A 15,223-nucleotide genomic window follows, 5' to 3' on the forward strand; every position below is an offset into this window, starting at 1 on the left:
CTTTTCCCTACTGGCATTTCTCTTCTGCACTCAATAGTCAGTCAGCAGGATCATCAAAAAAAAAAGTGCTAAACATATCATGCCTCATTTCCAGGCTGAGCTCATCCAGCCTCCATTTCAGCTAACAACTTGTCTTTATTAAAAAGCCTCTCAGGCCTGGACCTAACCTGAAAGCCACATTGCGGGATATACTCAGAAGCAGTATTAACCAGCTTTTTGGGCACCATACCCCATCAATGGGATTGTTCACCAAGCACATACCCTGCAACCACCGGAATGACTGACCACAGGGGTCTTGAACTCCAGTGCTTCCAGTTTATTTGCAGTCCATCTTTAGATGAAATCTCCATAAAAGTTATCCCTCCTTCCTCACCGTTGCAGCTGAGAGAAGCTGCTGGTACAGTCATCTAAAGGGAGGTATGAAACTCTGGAGCTTCAGTAGACAAAAGCTGTTGCTGTCCCCTCCTTGCATCTGGGATTTTTTTTAAACAACTGATTGTTGTCTTGCAAGTGAAAAGTAAAAACTGGAATTAACAGAAGTGGTTGTATTCAGCCCTGTAACTGCAGTATGTCTCTTCTGATGGTGCTTATACCTCAGCTTTAAACAGAGGCAATGTAAGTCACAGTGATTTACAGTGTCTCTGTCTACTGACCCTACTGCAGATGCAGTAATTCCTGGCAAAGTTAGCAGAAAGGAGTATATTCCTCTACCTGAACAGCTTCATCTTAATTCAGTATGTTAGATAATCCTGTCTCTGTCGTTATAGCTGAACACTACCATGCTAGGCTGTGAATCGGTGTGCTGCCAGCCCTTACAGGAACAGCTGCCTCTTTCCAACAGGTGAAAATAAACCACTGCAGCAGTGCTTGGTACAGCTCACTTCGACTTGCTTGTCACAGTCTCTGTCCTTGGAAGCTGCGTTTTTGTGACAAAATTTTGCCAATCCCATCCCTCTATATCACAGAAAATATTAATTAGTTTTTACAGATTATAGCAGTGGCTCTTCAGGGAGGACTGTGAGGCATTGGTGATGTCACGAGTAACAACTGGTATCAGAAGTCTGACAAATGTGGTGGGTGTCTAACAGTATTTAGACCAGGGAGTGCATGAAACTCATGATCTGTAAGGTAACTTGAAAGCAGAACAGGCCACTTGCTCAAAGCCCTAAGCTTTCCATGCACTGTCAGAAGCCAAAGAGCATAGGGAAAAGATGGGCTCCACAGGCATCCTATGTCCTTCGGGTCAAGACAGCAAGGCACTGGCACAATTAGCAGAGGTGCCTCACATCCCTAAACATCCAACTGAAAACAGGAAAACTTCAGTCCTTCAGCTGTTTGATAGTCCCTGTGATCATACAAATGCCTCTACTCAGATGATGGGTGTAAGGTGGCCACAGCCCAAGAAGGCAGGCTCCATTTCTTCTGACTCATTTCTACCCAGCAAGTTGGTTTGCCCAGAAGCTTGCTCAAATAACAAAACAAACTGCAGTTCACAGTCTGCATACAGGGACCAAGACACCTCAAAACCCATTAAACTATTTATGCAGTTGTGTTACTGTGACAAGCAACAACAAAAAAAGAAGTGCACAACCACTTTCCTTCTTGCATCCAGAGGTACGAGATACTCTGGAGACTCCTGTAACCTCTAAGGAGCACTTACCTCTGCCAACTCACTGTTCCTAAGGAACAGCCTTAACAGAGAAACCATAAAGCCCTTCTCACAACAACTGAGACACCATCTGGACTGGAATCAGAAAGGCAGCTCACTTGGTGACTGAGGAAGGATCCCCACTCCCTGAGGGCACTGCAGGCTGGCACTGAGGACACCACCAAGTCAGTCTCTTCAAGCCATGCAAGGGTCCGAGGGTTCCCTTCATCACTGTGTGCCCAAGGGGACACTGCTCCTTCTGATAGATCTGAGGGTGCAACCCTTTCCCACGCAGCTTGCTCTGCAGCCAGTCAGAGCTGAACTGAATGGCGTAGTCAAGCAGACGCTCCAGATCCGAGAGAGCCAAGAGAGAGCCCTGTGTTAATGGATGAATCTTTGCCAGGTACAAAATCTCATTCTTAATGATGTTCCCTGGAAAGGATCAGAAATAAGAAATATTCTTACGGTCTCTTTATCAAGATGACACAGAACAAAAGGAGTTTAATGCCAGTTCTGTGATCAGCATTTGAGGCCAATTGAGAGTAACTCCTCCTGGGCTTAATTTAGTACATACACACCTGTGGCCCCCATCACTGTAACTTCTGCCTTAAGGAGACAGCTAGCAACACCATTCCCCATATCAGAGGTAGCATACAAGGAGCAGACTTGCATCTGGGGATAGATCTGCTGACAGTCTCTTCCCACCACCCTTCAAGGAGACTTTCCTTCCCTTCCCAAGGACAAGCCAATCAATAGTCCCTCCCACACCAAGATGGTTCACTGGGCTCACGTGATGCACTTAAGCATCTGGAGCCAATGGCTACAGCCTGCAAAGCTTGTTCTCAGTGAGAAGATCACATATCCTCTCAGCTGAATCAGCTAGGAGCTTGCTTTGCATAAGACTAAGGAGTTAGAGGCTTGGGATCTGCAGACAACCCATCCACCTTCCTCCCTTTGTTGTTCTGCCACCATGCCCTGGAACTCACCCAGCCCTGAAAAATATCTCTGATCTAAGAGAGTGTAGCAGACAGGATCAGGTCTCCTGAGGGCATCCAGTGCTCGACCACGGTGGAACTCCACAGACAAGATGTCAGAAGCAGGATCAGCCATCGGAGAAGAGCACCAGTGCATTCGGCAGTTGTAGAAAACAAGGAAGCCCCCACTCTCAAAGTGCAGAACCAGCCTGGGAGAGGCAGAGAAGTTAAAATCTTTAGCCAAAAACACCCCTGAACCATTTGTTATATTCTGCTCTGGCTAAAAAGACTTAATGGAGGAGAGAAGAGTGTAGAAAGGGACAGCAGCTTAGGAATGGAGTGAAGAGTCACCAGAAGACACAGAAAATCTTGTACATGACATAAGTTTACAGAGGAGACTTTGTATACATGCTAAGGCACCAGCCCCATGGAAAGCAGATGCCAGTAATTCTCATCAGATCAGGGCTTAAACCTTAAGTTTCTAATATGGGGTTGATCACACCCCATATTCTCTTATTCAATACACACCAATGGCATCTCTCATGCCCACTTGTTTTCACAGGTTTAAGAACTATTAGGGAGAAAGGACAAGACCAAAAGCACCCTTACATAAGTTTAGTCAGAGACAGAAGAATGCCTCTCCAGGATGAAAGCAGGAAAACTGAGTTTGCTAGAAGAGGACTCAGCCAATACCTGGGTACAGGGTCCTTCCAGTCCCCTCTCTTATTGGCTTTATTTGCTCTTGAGAATTCATTTGCCCGAATGCTGCCAAACAAGCCAAAATGGACACGCAGCCAGTTGCCTGGATCCCCTGCATCTGGGGCATCAGATCTGGAGTGTGGGACTTCCTGAAGCTCCTCTTCTGGGAGGCCTATCTGCGGAGCACAAACCTGCTCTTGTCCCTCCTGGGCAGGAGAACTTGCCCCACTACAAGCCTCTCCTTGCAATGCTAGCTCTTCTACAGTTGGTCCTAGCAGACCTCCAGCTGCCACAAATGCCAGGAACAAGTTCTTCCCATGAACCTGAGAAAAGAGGAAGAAAATGCTGAGGATCCACATAGTCACCCGTATGGAAACGGCCAGAGGTTATTTTCTTCAATCTCTCCTTTACGCAGAGGGCATATCACCCCCCCAAAACACAGAAGGGTTCACTACGATCTGAGCCAGTCCCATCAGAGCTGCAGTCACCCCCTGAGCACCCATTCTTCACCAACATGAAGCACACGGTGTTCAAATGCAACTCCAGCGCAAAGCCCTCTGACAGACTTCCAACTGGTCCAAGAGATGCATCAGGAGAGATGCTCAGGGTTTCAAAGTCTGTCATCAATGCCTCTCATTTGCTTCCTCACTTTCAGGGGCCCTGGAGTGTCTCAGGCTGAGATGACCTAACCCAAGGGTAGCTCCGAAGCCACAGGCTGGCCACAAGTGACTTCTTGAGTAGGTCATGTCTGTGTCCCCAGCTAACACTACCACATAATCAAAGGTGAGGCTGCACCAGCACATGACCTGCACTCAGACTTCAGTGTTTGGTCAGTCAAGTACAAGTCACCATCTGAGGGAGGTCAGGTGATTCAAGCCTGCAGCAGGACTGTTCTTCCTTGGAGACACACAGCCCAGTGTGACTATCTCAGCCACAAGTGTCCACTATGTAGATATTTTAACTTAGCCAGCTGAAACCCTGCACTCTGGTACAAGGGATGCCACTGTGCAAGTTCACAGCTGAGGGGAACAAGGCTGCTGCTCCTGACATCCACATACTGGAGAAACCAACTCTCCATCTCCTAGAAGCAGCCATCGACAACACCAACTCCTCTTCCCTTCAAACACACAGAACTAGTGCATTAGCACAACTGACCAAAACTCCAAATAGTTCTGGGTATCTATGTGCCTAGCCATATCCCTGCCCAAGCCTCTCTTTGCAAAGTTTGGGGTCAAAGTTACTGCAGCACAGAATAGTACCCCAAAAGGGGCATTCACATCTGTGGCCACGTGCCCCTACTTTGTGGTTATAAAGAAAGCCTATGGTCCACCTCAAGCACAAGCCTGGTGTCATTCGCAGGTTGTACACCGCATGGTTGTCTTTTATAGCTCACCCGAGAGTCCTGGAGCCTCAGTGCTTTCAGTTCATTCACGTTGATCTTCCGACTGCTTCCCCCCACCTTGGTCACTACTTGTCCCACAAAAGGGGAAGTCAGCAGCTGGAACTTCTTCACTGACGGGCCCTCCGGCATCTCTGGCAGCCGTCAACAGAATGGCAGATGCTTCTCACACTTGGCACCCTAAAGCTGAGGGGACATTGCAGCTCAGAGCTACAAAGCCAGTCAGAGGCTGAGCTCACATCCACATGAAAGGCTCAAAACAGTCCCTTCAATCCCTGTGGCAAAGCCCATGGAGAGAGACAGGCTCCCTTCAGGCCCAGGGCAGTAGAGGAATCTTTATCCTTGGAGATATTCATGAGACTGAACAAAGCCCGAAGCAACCTGCTCTAATGTTAAATTTCACCTCGCTTCAAGCAGGAATTTGGCCTGGAGCCCTCCAGAAATCCTTTCCAACCAAAGTTTCTCCAGCAGTCAGAGAGGACCTTCAGTTAGACTGTTCAGAATCTCTCCTCACCAGAAACAAGAGCTCACATCACTCCAGCCATTCATTATTCACAGCCTTGGTGTCCCAGTATAAAGGAGGAACACAACCTTACTCAGATGTTACTAAACCTGAACCAACTCAGGCCACAGTCAACCATCCTCTTCCTGATATAGCTACACTACCAAGGAAGGCATTGCTCCATGATCAGCATTGGAGTTAGCTCATCCTCCTTGCTTTATCAGCTGCTTGCTGCAGTCCCACTGACTAACAGCATGGGGCAGATTAGAGAGCATTTGTACACTCTGCCAGCAACATCCAGGGTCACCAGACTCTGGCAAGAATGGCAGGCAAAACAGCAGCATCCCACACCATCCTGTAGCTCACTCACAGGAGTTATACCAGTATAAAGGTGTTATTTCTGGCACAAGATCCCAGACATGTTATTTGCAGTTCTTTTGAGGACATCTGTCAGGACCAGGTACACAAGACAGCACAGTCCAGGGTGTGAAGAGCATGGTTTGTTTTTCACCCCACAGTGGCAATTCCAGCAGAAAATTAATCCCAGAAACCAGCACCAACCATAGGCTCTGCTTCAGGCTCCACAGTGCTCAGTAGAAGGCTCTGAGCTGCCTGGCACAGCTCTGAGACTGCTGTACACCTTCACATCAAGCTACCCTATGCAAAGGCCTCTACCAGAAGAGGCATTCCCACCTCATGATGTCTCAAGCCTTCCTGGAGCACAGAGACATACTTCTCTCTTCTGAGCTTCGGATTAGAGGGATATTGGGTTCAGACCTTAGTTCAGCCAGTAACAGGTCAAGAGTCATCCAAAGAGATATTTCTGCTGCTAAAGGTGCCATCAGCAACCTGGATCCCTGGGATCAACCAAGAGGTCTGCCCACATCCCAGGCCTTTTGGGTCTTCCTCCTGCGCTATTCTGGCACCAGCTTAATATCAGAGGGCACAAAGTGAGCCCCAGGACAGCTCATGCAGCCCAGAGTTCAGACCCTGACATCACCTGCAGAGCTGCCCAGTTCTGATTGCTTCTCCTTTGGTTCACTGAGGGCTGGTCCTGAGAGGCTGCAGCTGCTCAGAACTTCCTAAGGTCTTAATGCACATGCTCCCCCAGCTGCAGCCAGTTTGGACAGCAGTGTAATGCTCTTAGCTCTCCAAGAAGACGGCCTAACCCTTGCCCCAGGCCTTCAGAAAAACAGCATCTGCTTTCCCTGGTCCCCATTCCCCCCACCCCCTTCTCTCCATGGACTAGCTGGCAGCATCTCCCTAGCTCATCTTTTCACTCCAGGGCCACTTCAGCCTCTTCTAAAAGAGTTCTCTCCCTCCTCCAAGGAGGATCACAGTTCCCAGCCCTCTGTAGGGCAAGTCACCCTTTCTCCCCAAGAATATGACCACTGTACCCCTGGGCCTGTCTTGGCAAGCCACTTGGGCTACAAATCCAGCCTGCTGGGACCAGCCATCTGCAGCAGCAGGGGACTGTCCCACAGCACACCCATGATCTCCTTCTTAGCAATCAAGCCCTCTAGAAGGGGGAAACGAACAAAAACAAACAAAAATGAAATAAAAACTAAAAAAAAAAAAAAGCTGGCGGCCCCACCAGATCGGAGATGGGGGAACCCTCAGACCTGGTACCTCCTATTACTACTGCCTGTTTCTCTTCCACCACATAGGCTGCAGTTGGTTTCCAGTCCCAAGCTGGTACCACTACAGCTACCAGGCTTCCAGAAGAAGCCTTCCCCACATACGCACTCATTTTGGTTGGGCTCTTTCAGCCCCCGCTGTCCAAGCCAAGCACCTGCACCGCACTGGGACACGCTTGCCTCCCTCACAAGCACTCCTCTACACAAGCACGCAGTGAAACCTGTGTCATTCCCTGACCAAGCCAGCTTTCATAGGGGAAGACCTGGATAATAAACACAGGGCTGCCAGTTTCTCCAGCTTAGTCAAGTTTTAACCCATGCCCTGATTGCATCCACTCCGCCTGCATGGAGTGACTCCGTTCCCACGCCGTGCTGCGGAGCGCAATGGGGATCAGCAGAAGCAGGACAAGCCCTAGGAGAGCTTCACGACCCTGCACAAAATTCCCCACAGGGATTTAAACACGCAACCCTGACCCCCCATGTGCAATTCGGGGAGGGCAGCTCTACTCTCCCAGGCCATCCCCATTGACCCCCAACTCCTCTCCCTCCATCCCCCGGGGAAGAAGCACCCCAAAAAGGCATTTTCCTCCCTGTCTGCTCCAAATCCCTGCTGTTACCTACTAGGGGGGCCCCAGAGCCGCTCTGCAGGACCCGCTGCTGACATGCACCAGGCAAGACCCGGCAGAGAGGGGTGCCGGGCCCCTGGCAGCATCCCCCCACCTCTCGTCTCCCCCAAACTGGATCTCCTCTCCCCAAATTGTATCCAAGGCCCCCTCAGTCGAGCGCCGAGCTGCAGCTCTCCAAAGCAATCGAGCCCCGCGCCGCTCCCCCGCGTCGCCCGGGCGGTCCCCGCCGCTCCCCGGCCGCAGCGCACCGGCCCCGCGCCGGCCCCCCCAGCAGCATCACCTGCGCGCTGCGGAGCGCCAAAGCGGACACCCGTAACGCAACTCCCGACCCCAAAGCCCTGCAGCCAGCCCCAGCGCATCCCCCCCTTCCCATGCATGCACCTGGGGAGGAGGCGGCTCAGCCTCTCCCCTCCACAATTTACTGCCCCGGTTTCTCCCTCAGGCTGCAGAGCCCTTCCTCTGCCCCATCTCTGTTCCTAAGCGCTCTGCCAACACCCCCCAACTGCCTCCCATCACCAGCTCCTCATCCTCGCAGCGTCCTCCCTAACCCACCCCTACCTCCTGCACCCAACCTTGCCATACCACGCTCTACACCCAAAACATTCCCCCACCTGATTTTACAGAGAAAAAAGAACCTTCCCCACTTCCCCCCCCCCCCCCCCAAAATAGCAGTGAAGCCCTCTGATTGGCTGGCAGGGGAGCAGTGGGCAGGGTTTCAAGTGCTTGCCCCACCCCCTCAGCCCTCCCCAGTCGCACCAGGGCTCAGGGACTGGTTGGACTGGGAAGGAGGCTGAGCACCCTGGGGGAAGCTTGGGCTCTTGTATAAGCGCCGTGCTTCTGCAAAAAGCAGAAATGGCTGAATGCAGCCCTTGCCGGCAATGTGGTTTTGGCTCAGGGGTGGCCTATTGGAGTCCAGCTGGAAGTAATTAGGCTACATCAGCAGTGTATTAAACAAAACTGTGTTAGAATTGCAAAGAGATAAGATGCAGTGTTATTAAGGTGCCCTGAGGAGCCTTTCCTCTTTGTGCTGCATTAGTAGAATTACCTGCTGCATGAAAACATACTGGGTGCTTCTTTTCCCCACTGTGGGTTAAAAGAATCATTGCTTCTCTGGATGCACTGAATATGTGCTCATTTACCATTAACCCACCCCAAGAAGCCCAGCAGGTCAATCAGAGTCAGGCAGAAGCTGTCTGGTTTTATTATCATTGTTTTATTTCCATTAGTTCTAAAGGTGTAGAAGTTATGTGGATTGGTAGCCATACTACTTCATAATATATATTTTTTTACATCTTTAAATAATTACAGCTTGTTCAGTTGGTTGGTTGGTTTTGCCCTCCCCCTTACAAATAAGTATCTGTTTTTGTGGGACCTTCCCAGCTGATCTGGGAAGCTTCAAACTTTATACATGAAAAAGAAAGCAAAACAAAACACCACCCCTGACATAGTCACAGTTTCAGAGTTATATTAAGAAATGTTGATCGGTATTAAAGCTCCCTTACAATATTCCTGAGCTCCTCCTGATTGGAGAGGGTCCAATCAGCCCAAAAGATTGTATGTGAAATATGGAACTCAATTGATCAATTTATATAAAAAAGAACTGAAGTGATTCAAGATATTGCACTTTTGCAAAGAGGAAAGATATTTAGAAATGGTAAATGACCTTTCTACCTCTCTGGCTCCCCATCCTGATTCTTGCCTGCCTATCTCACACTGGTGACCATCAGCCCATAGCAAAGGTCTGATTCGACTGTTTGCACAATCAAGCCTTGTACTGAAAATCCTTAGGCATCAACGTTTACATGTGTGATTAGTGGTGACCTCTAAGGGAACAGCTCTCTCAAGGACATTTATATATGGGCTAAAGTGTTTTGCAGGACTGGGCCCTTCCCTCTTACTCCTCAGGGCAGGCATGATTTTCAGTTCTGTATTTGTGTAGGACCTGGCCCAGTCACTAGGATCTCCAGCCACAATGCAGTGAAATTACTACAGTAATGATAGCAACAAGAGCAGTAATAATCTTGCCCTGGAAACTCTTTAATAATTGCATCTAATTGCAGGAACAAAGGCTCAGGTTCTGAAGAGCTCCCCTATCATTTGAAGAACAGTGCTCAAATGTAACCCCAAATTTTGTAAGGTGACCATCTTGCTAGAATGAGCTGAATCCACTGAAAATGGTAGCACTCTCATCCCCTCACTTTATAATATGTCCTGTGAGTATCCCCAGATCTGTTACTTCCAGTATTTCTCATCCTGTGTTGGTCATTCCAGCTCCTACCTGCCGAAGGGGCTCTGTGCGACTCCTGGGTTTGCAGGCAATGTTCAGCCTCCTGCAGTAAGGACTCGTTACTTGGGAGTCCCCAGCCTGAGCCATTAATTTCTCAATAGTTTTGCCTTTCACTAGTGTCGAACATTTATTTGGAAAAACATTTCTGCCATGAAGGTGGTCAAACACTGGAACAGGAACCCAGAGAGGTTGTGGGGTTTCCATCCTTGGAGATTTTCAAAACTGATCAGGCTCTGAACAACCTGATCTATTCCCTTCTGACTTAAATTACTCTTTAATTCTGTAACTACAAGCTCCCTAGGACAGGACCCATCTACCACACTGTGTTTGTATAGCACCTAGCACAATGATACTCTATCTGAGGTCAGTCTGTCACCATCTTAATATCAGTATTGGCCAGAGTGTGGCCAAAAGTTCTGGATCAACAATAGCTCTGCAACAGTTTTGAGTGAATGAAAAGAATAATAAAACCAGGAGTATCTGAACTTCTGCTGTATGTAGTGGAAAAGGAGTGTCAAAAGAACTTGTTTCTACCACTCAGGAGAACCAAACTGTTCTCACAGCTCCAGAGCCCCACCTTTTCAAAGCAGATATCTGTCTTTTTATCAGGGTCCTTGTAAATGCTCCTCACTGTTTTCCAAGAACCATTTTAAAGTCTTTAAGGAAGGCTGAGAACCAGTTAATAAAGCTCTGCCATGGTTGTCTAGATAACCTGAGGGGGCATGAGCCAGGCTCATGTCCTGTGGGAGTTTTTCCCTCTCGCATTTCAAAAAGACTCCTTTATGGCACCTCAGAGTGTGTATTAAGGGCAGGAGATAATTTCTGCCATGGCATTTGGCTTTGAGGGCAGTAGGAGGAGCACAGTAATAGGGCAAGGTAGACAGAGCACCTGGGACCATCAGCATGGAAAGAGAAATGCTACATGTGTTTGGTCTGGATCTTAGCTCCTCTCCAGGAGGCCATCTGCTTCCCTCCCTCTCAGATTGCACACAGCGGTTTCAGGTATCCCAAAATGTGGGCATTAGGCAAGTGGCATCTGTGGGGCACCCTGTCATGAACAGGAATTCACAGGCAGATCTCAAGAGAGCTCAGCTGCCAGATATTAAGGACTATAGCTGAAGGAGGAGGCTGGTTAAAAACCTGCATGCCTGGGGAGAAGTGCCTTTATGCCTTCACCTCAAATTCATATCCTTCAGTGCTATTTCTCCCCAGGTGTTTGAACTTGTATCTTTTCTGAACTGAGTCTCTTTTCATTATCTTCCCTTTACTGTTACTCTTAATTAAGTCTCCAAGTGCCCGATACAAGGTTCACACAGGTCAACAGAATGTTGGATCATATCCTGGCTTCTTCTCAATGGCCTATCAGGCCTCAGCAGCATCACAGAATTTCAGTATAACATTTTATTCATGTTTCATTGACTGCCTCTTCCTTATCTGTAATAAGCACATTAATGAGGGTAGATCCTGCCTTAGTCTCAGCAAGACAGAGCAGAAACTCTGTGGGCATCTTAGCAGTGAGGGATTGAAAAGCCTCACAGATCTTGGGCTCCATTCCCATAAGCCGGTGAAGGTCACTCCTCGTCAATGTCAGGACAACGCTTCCTACAGAGAAGACCACCAGAAGACCCTCAAGGTGTGAACACTGTCCTGCAAGCTGCATGACATCACTGCCATGCTCTTCTCTTCTGGGAAGCACAGAGACACATTCTTACTCCTCCAAAACCCTGTGAATCTGAGTTACCACTCAGAGCAGAGATAATGTGGAGGAGTCCAAGCCTCTACTGTGTCTCTACTCCTTGTAGTCCCAGTCCCTGTCAAGACCAGTCCAATTGAATGCTTCTCCTTAAAAAAGCATCTCTACCATCAGGGGAAAAAGGGAGAGCCCAAACAAAGATAATACAATGCCATTCTTTTGCTTCAATCATGTGTGTGGCTTTGCTCCTCCCAAGCTATGTACCTCGGTATTTGGTTGGGAACATGCTTTCTGGAAATGCTCAGTAGCAAGAGACGGAGGACTTTATATACTTCAGCACGTTTCAGGGGGATGCACAATTCCTCTTCTAGGTTTTCAATTCGTGGTTCCATACTCAAGTTCTGGGTGCAGGGAGGAAAGAGAAGAGCTGGGAAAGTAAGAGGAAGCATAAGAGAGGCTGGGAGTGGACAGAAACAAGAATGGAGAATCATGCAGGATGAGAATTCTCCCCAAAATTCTCTGCCTACACAGGCAGGTCTGGCCCTCCTTGGAGATGTTGATGAAAACATCCTGTCAAGCATCTAGAGAAGCACTGAGAAAGATTGCACAGGGGACTATGTCATCTGCATTGCTGGAGTTTGTTAAGCACATGCTAGACAAATAGCAGCCAGGGATAGCTTAAGTAGAATTGATCCCTTTGGTACAAGGGAATAAGCCAGTGACCTCTCAGCATCCCTTTCAGCTCAGTTTTCTAGGATTGTCTGGTTGCTGAGAGTCATATGAGCAAGAGTGAACACCGGTCTCTTGTTTAATACTCATGCAGAAAAAGAGTTATGCTTCTTTTGTAGGCAAGCAAGTCTATGCACATGCTTCATAAAGAAAATGGCCCTTGCTTGCCTTCATTAGAGAGCTGAAGATCACAAAGATGAAGAATCCTGTTGTTTGTTGTGGAAAGTGAAATCCTTATGGACTAGACATGGGGGATGGTCATGGCCCAGCTGTTGGGAGCAAAGTGGGCACTCATAGTACACCCAAAAATAAATGGCAATTGGATTTCATCAATGGCAGCAAAAACAACAGAAAAGAATGGAAAATAATTAAATTAAATGTCTCTAAAGCAACAGCACAGCAGCATTAGAAGAGCAACTTTTACTTGCTGTGCTCTAGAATAATCTCCAAGCCTGGCTTGTAGCTATCCCTAAAGGAAGGCCCTTAGGTATCCCGAAGGGAAGAGCCAAACAATTTCCTTCAGGATTTGGTAACCAGTGTTCTTCTACCTGCTTCCAGAAGGTTTCCCCTTCCAAAATCCCCTTCTGATTTCAGACAGACAGACCTTCTCCAGGCTCAGCCAACAACCTTTTGGAAACATAATCCAATGATTTTGTAATGATAAACAGGAAAGGAGTTATTATTAAATACGGGCATTCGTTATGGTTTTGAAACCATTTAGGAAAATGAAGACACACTCTAGATGTGTGATCTGAGAGTTTTTTAGGGGGGGGTTCTCTTTCTTCTTTGCCCTAGATTGTCTTATTAACTCCATTAAATCCGCAACAGCATGTCTAGTGAAGTCTGTGCAAGACACTGTACTGGCTCCATTTGGTGGAAGATCACTGAGTTTGTATAATGAGAAGAGAATGGTGTTTTCTTCTGGTCAGGAAACTAATGGATGGTGAAAGAAGAAAAAAAGTGTCTCTGTGCCACCATCGTCTGAATTGGCAATGCTAGATGTTTTTAAATAAACAAAACCCAACAACTGTGTTCATCTTTGCTTCTGGCTATTTCATAAGAGGTGGTGACAGTCAAATAAAGACATGTTTGTTTAAAGGGGAAAAACTGTTTCAAATCCATTAGCTACTTTGAGATTTGAGTCTTCTCTGTTTTGTAAGAGCTCTCCTACACCGCTGAGAAGTCCTCTTTACCTCTTTCCTGGAACATCTCACGAGGGGAGGGAAGTCAGGAGAGCAGGGGAGGCAGGAAACAACATTGACTTGATTATTACGTGGCATCTTCTTTGTCTCTCAAGCGGATCAGCCCAAAGTCCATGGGTGGAAGACCAGCTTATGCAGTTATGATGTCCCCATGGTTTTCAGCTAAGACCAGGCTGTTCCAGGAGTCCTGTTTGGAGCTAGTCTGTGGAGACTGGCTGATGGCTGACTGGTAAGCCTGAGGGGAAAGCTTCAGGGCTGAAATCGCAGGGTGAATAGAAGATCCGTGTCCAGACATAGCAGAGACTGAGAATGCCTGTGGAAAAAGGAAGATCCGATAAACAAATAAACACAGAGGACCCTACAATTTCTGTAAGTGGGGGTGGTGCTTTTCTAATAACAAGAGAGCTGTGCACATGGCTGAGAATTTGCTACAGAGCTCCAAACTACAGTATATGTATGATACTTGAGACAGACTCTTTCCTTCTTCTTCTACATCCTGCTCTTTCCTGTTACTGCATATGGGGGATATTGTTCTTTTCTAATGACAGAAATGATCATTTTACCTCCAGAAGTTTGAGATTGGCCTTGGGCTCTCCTAGCATACAAATGGCCTCCTGTAGATTGCAGGACGCATAACAGTGCTGCGAAAGGCTGTACATGCAAGATCGGTCCAGCTCAACACTCAAGCACATATTTTTCATCATGTGGCATTTTATTTAAATACTAGAGTTCTATGTTTGAATCTAAGAGGAGACAAATGATCATATACCACTGCCTCTTAATCTTGCTGTGATATGGGGATCCTTAACTGAGGCACAATTATTAAACCTGCAGACATTTACACAGATCAGCTTCCAGATCTGGGTCTTGTTTAGCAGGAAATGAAGCTTGTGTGGATGCAGCGCTGGTCCCAAGACATCTAGTGGTGGATATGATACAGAGAACATGACTTTACCTTGCAGCTCTCTCCTGTCTTGCTGGCTTGCTTTACCTTTGCAGAGACTCAGCTCAGTTAGATTTGGGCTGTGTGAGTTTATTCTCCTCACACTGCATTTCACATATAACTCAACACATGCCTAGCCAGTGCAGTGAAAGTAGGGTAATATTGCCAAATTCTGGCTTGCCCAGGTCAAATCAAATCAAATCAAGTCATACAAAGGGAACCAGCATTTTCTTGTTACAGGGCCTACATAGCTGCCCAGCTAGAAGGATTTCCATGTTTTCAACAAGGTGGCTACCTCTTCTCATTCATGTGGAACTACTGAACATCATTAAAAAGCCATATTGTGCTTGTAACACTTGGTGACAAAAATACATGCTTTTATTCCATCCCAGGGGATAGATTTCCTACTGGGAACTCCTAGATCCCTAGGTTGAAAAGGTGGCATCTTTTCCCCATGTAGAAGGTTTTGAGGATGTTCTCCTCACCATGTCTACCATAGTACTGTTCCCATCTTTGTCACATCTCCAAGTATCTCTCCTCTGTACCTGAGAAATTGGGCTGGGGTGCCCATAATGAGATGAGAGCCCTGGTTCTGTTTTTATGGGGCGCATTTCCTCAGTGGTCGTGGCACTGCTGCTGCTGCTGGTGGAGCTGGTGGTTGGGGTAAGACTCTCGCTGCTGGATGGACCTGTGAGAAAGCAGGCAGTAAACGAGGCTTTTCCCAAAGAGCTTTCAGTACAAAACTATACCCAACCACCCAAAGTCAGTGCAGGTGAAAAAAAAAAAATGGGCAGGGCTTTCTTGCTGCTGATACGGATTCAAAGACATTCACCATTTTTAAAGAACCAGCTCGTTTTGTGGTAGGGTGTCTGATTCATAGGGCA

The 15,223-nt window shown here is 47.6% G+C and overlaps 2 protein-coding genes across 5 annotated transcripts in view; both read right to left on the minus strand.

The window, feature by feature from the left end:
• Positions 1-77: 77 nt before the first annotated feature.
• Positions 78-8,097, minus strand: NEIL2 (nei like DNA glycosylase 2). Of its 2 annotated transcripts, XM_064508284.1 has the most exons (5): positions 8,058-8,097; positions 4,715-4,906; positions 3,316-3,644; positions 2,635-2,831; positions 78-2,080 (listed from the first exon to the last, which is right to left on the minus strand). In XM_064508284.1, exons 2-5 carry the CDS (start codon positions 4,850-4,852, stop codon positions 1,764-1,766), a joined length of 981 nt encoding a protein of 326 aa, XP_064364354.1. In that variant the 5' UTR covers positions 4,853-4,906; positions 8,058-8,097; the 3' UTR covers positions 78-1,763. The 2 variants fall into 2 exon arrangements, with proteins under 2 accessions (XP_064364354.1, XP_025969269.1); XM_026113484.2 differs by lacking the exon at positions 8,058-8,097 and having other exon boundaries at positions 4,715-5,576.
• A 620-nt stretch (positions 8,098-8,717) lies between these two features.
• The window catches only part of GATA4 (GATA binding protein 4), a 31,998-nt gene continuing 25,492 nt past the window's right edge, over positions 8,718-15,223 (minus strand). For all 3 annotated transcript variants that reach the window (XM_064508285.1, XM_026113492.2, XM_026113491.2), the window contains 2 exons: positions 14,885-15,027; positions 8,718-13,709 (listed from right to left, as the gene is read on the minus strand). In XM_064508285.1, the coding sequence (XP_064364355.1) occupies positions 13,527-13,709; positions 14,885-15,027 (326 nt within the window). In that variant the 3' untranslated portion in view covers positions 8,718-13,526. The remainder of the gene's footprint in view (positions 13,710-14,884; positions 15,028-15,223) is intronic.

This window comes from Dromaius novaehollandiae, chromosome 3, assembly GCF_036370855.1.
Source record: "Dromaius novaehollandiae isolate bDroNov1 chromosome 3, bDroNov1.hap1, whole genome shotgun sequence".
NCBI lineage: Eukaryota > Metazoa > Chordata > Aves > Casuariiformes > Dromaiidae > Dromaius > Dromaius novaehollandiae.

Coding starts and splice junctions, on each gene's coding strand:
- NEIL2 (XM_064508284.1), bottom strand. CDS start 4,852: ATGCCGGAGGGCCCGTCAGTGAAGAAGTTCCAGCTGCTGACTTCCCCT. Junction 3,645..4,714: donor TGAGGCTCCAGGACTCTCGG/GTGAGCTATAAA, acceptor CTCTTTTCTCAG/GTTCATGGGAAGAACTTGTT. Junction 2,081..2,634: donor GAGATATTTTTCAGGGCTGG/GTGAGTTCCAGG, acceptor GATCCTTTCCAG/GGAACATCATTAAGAATGAG.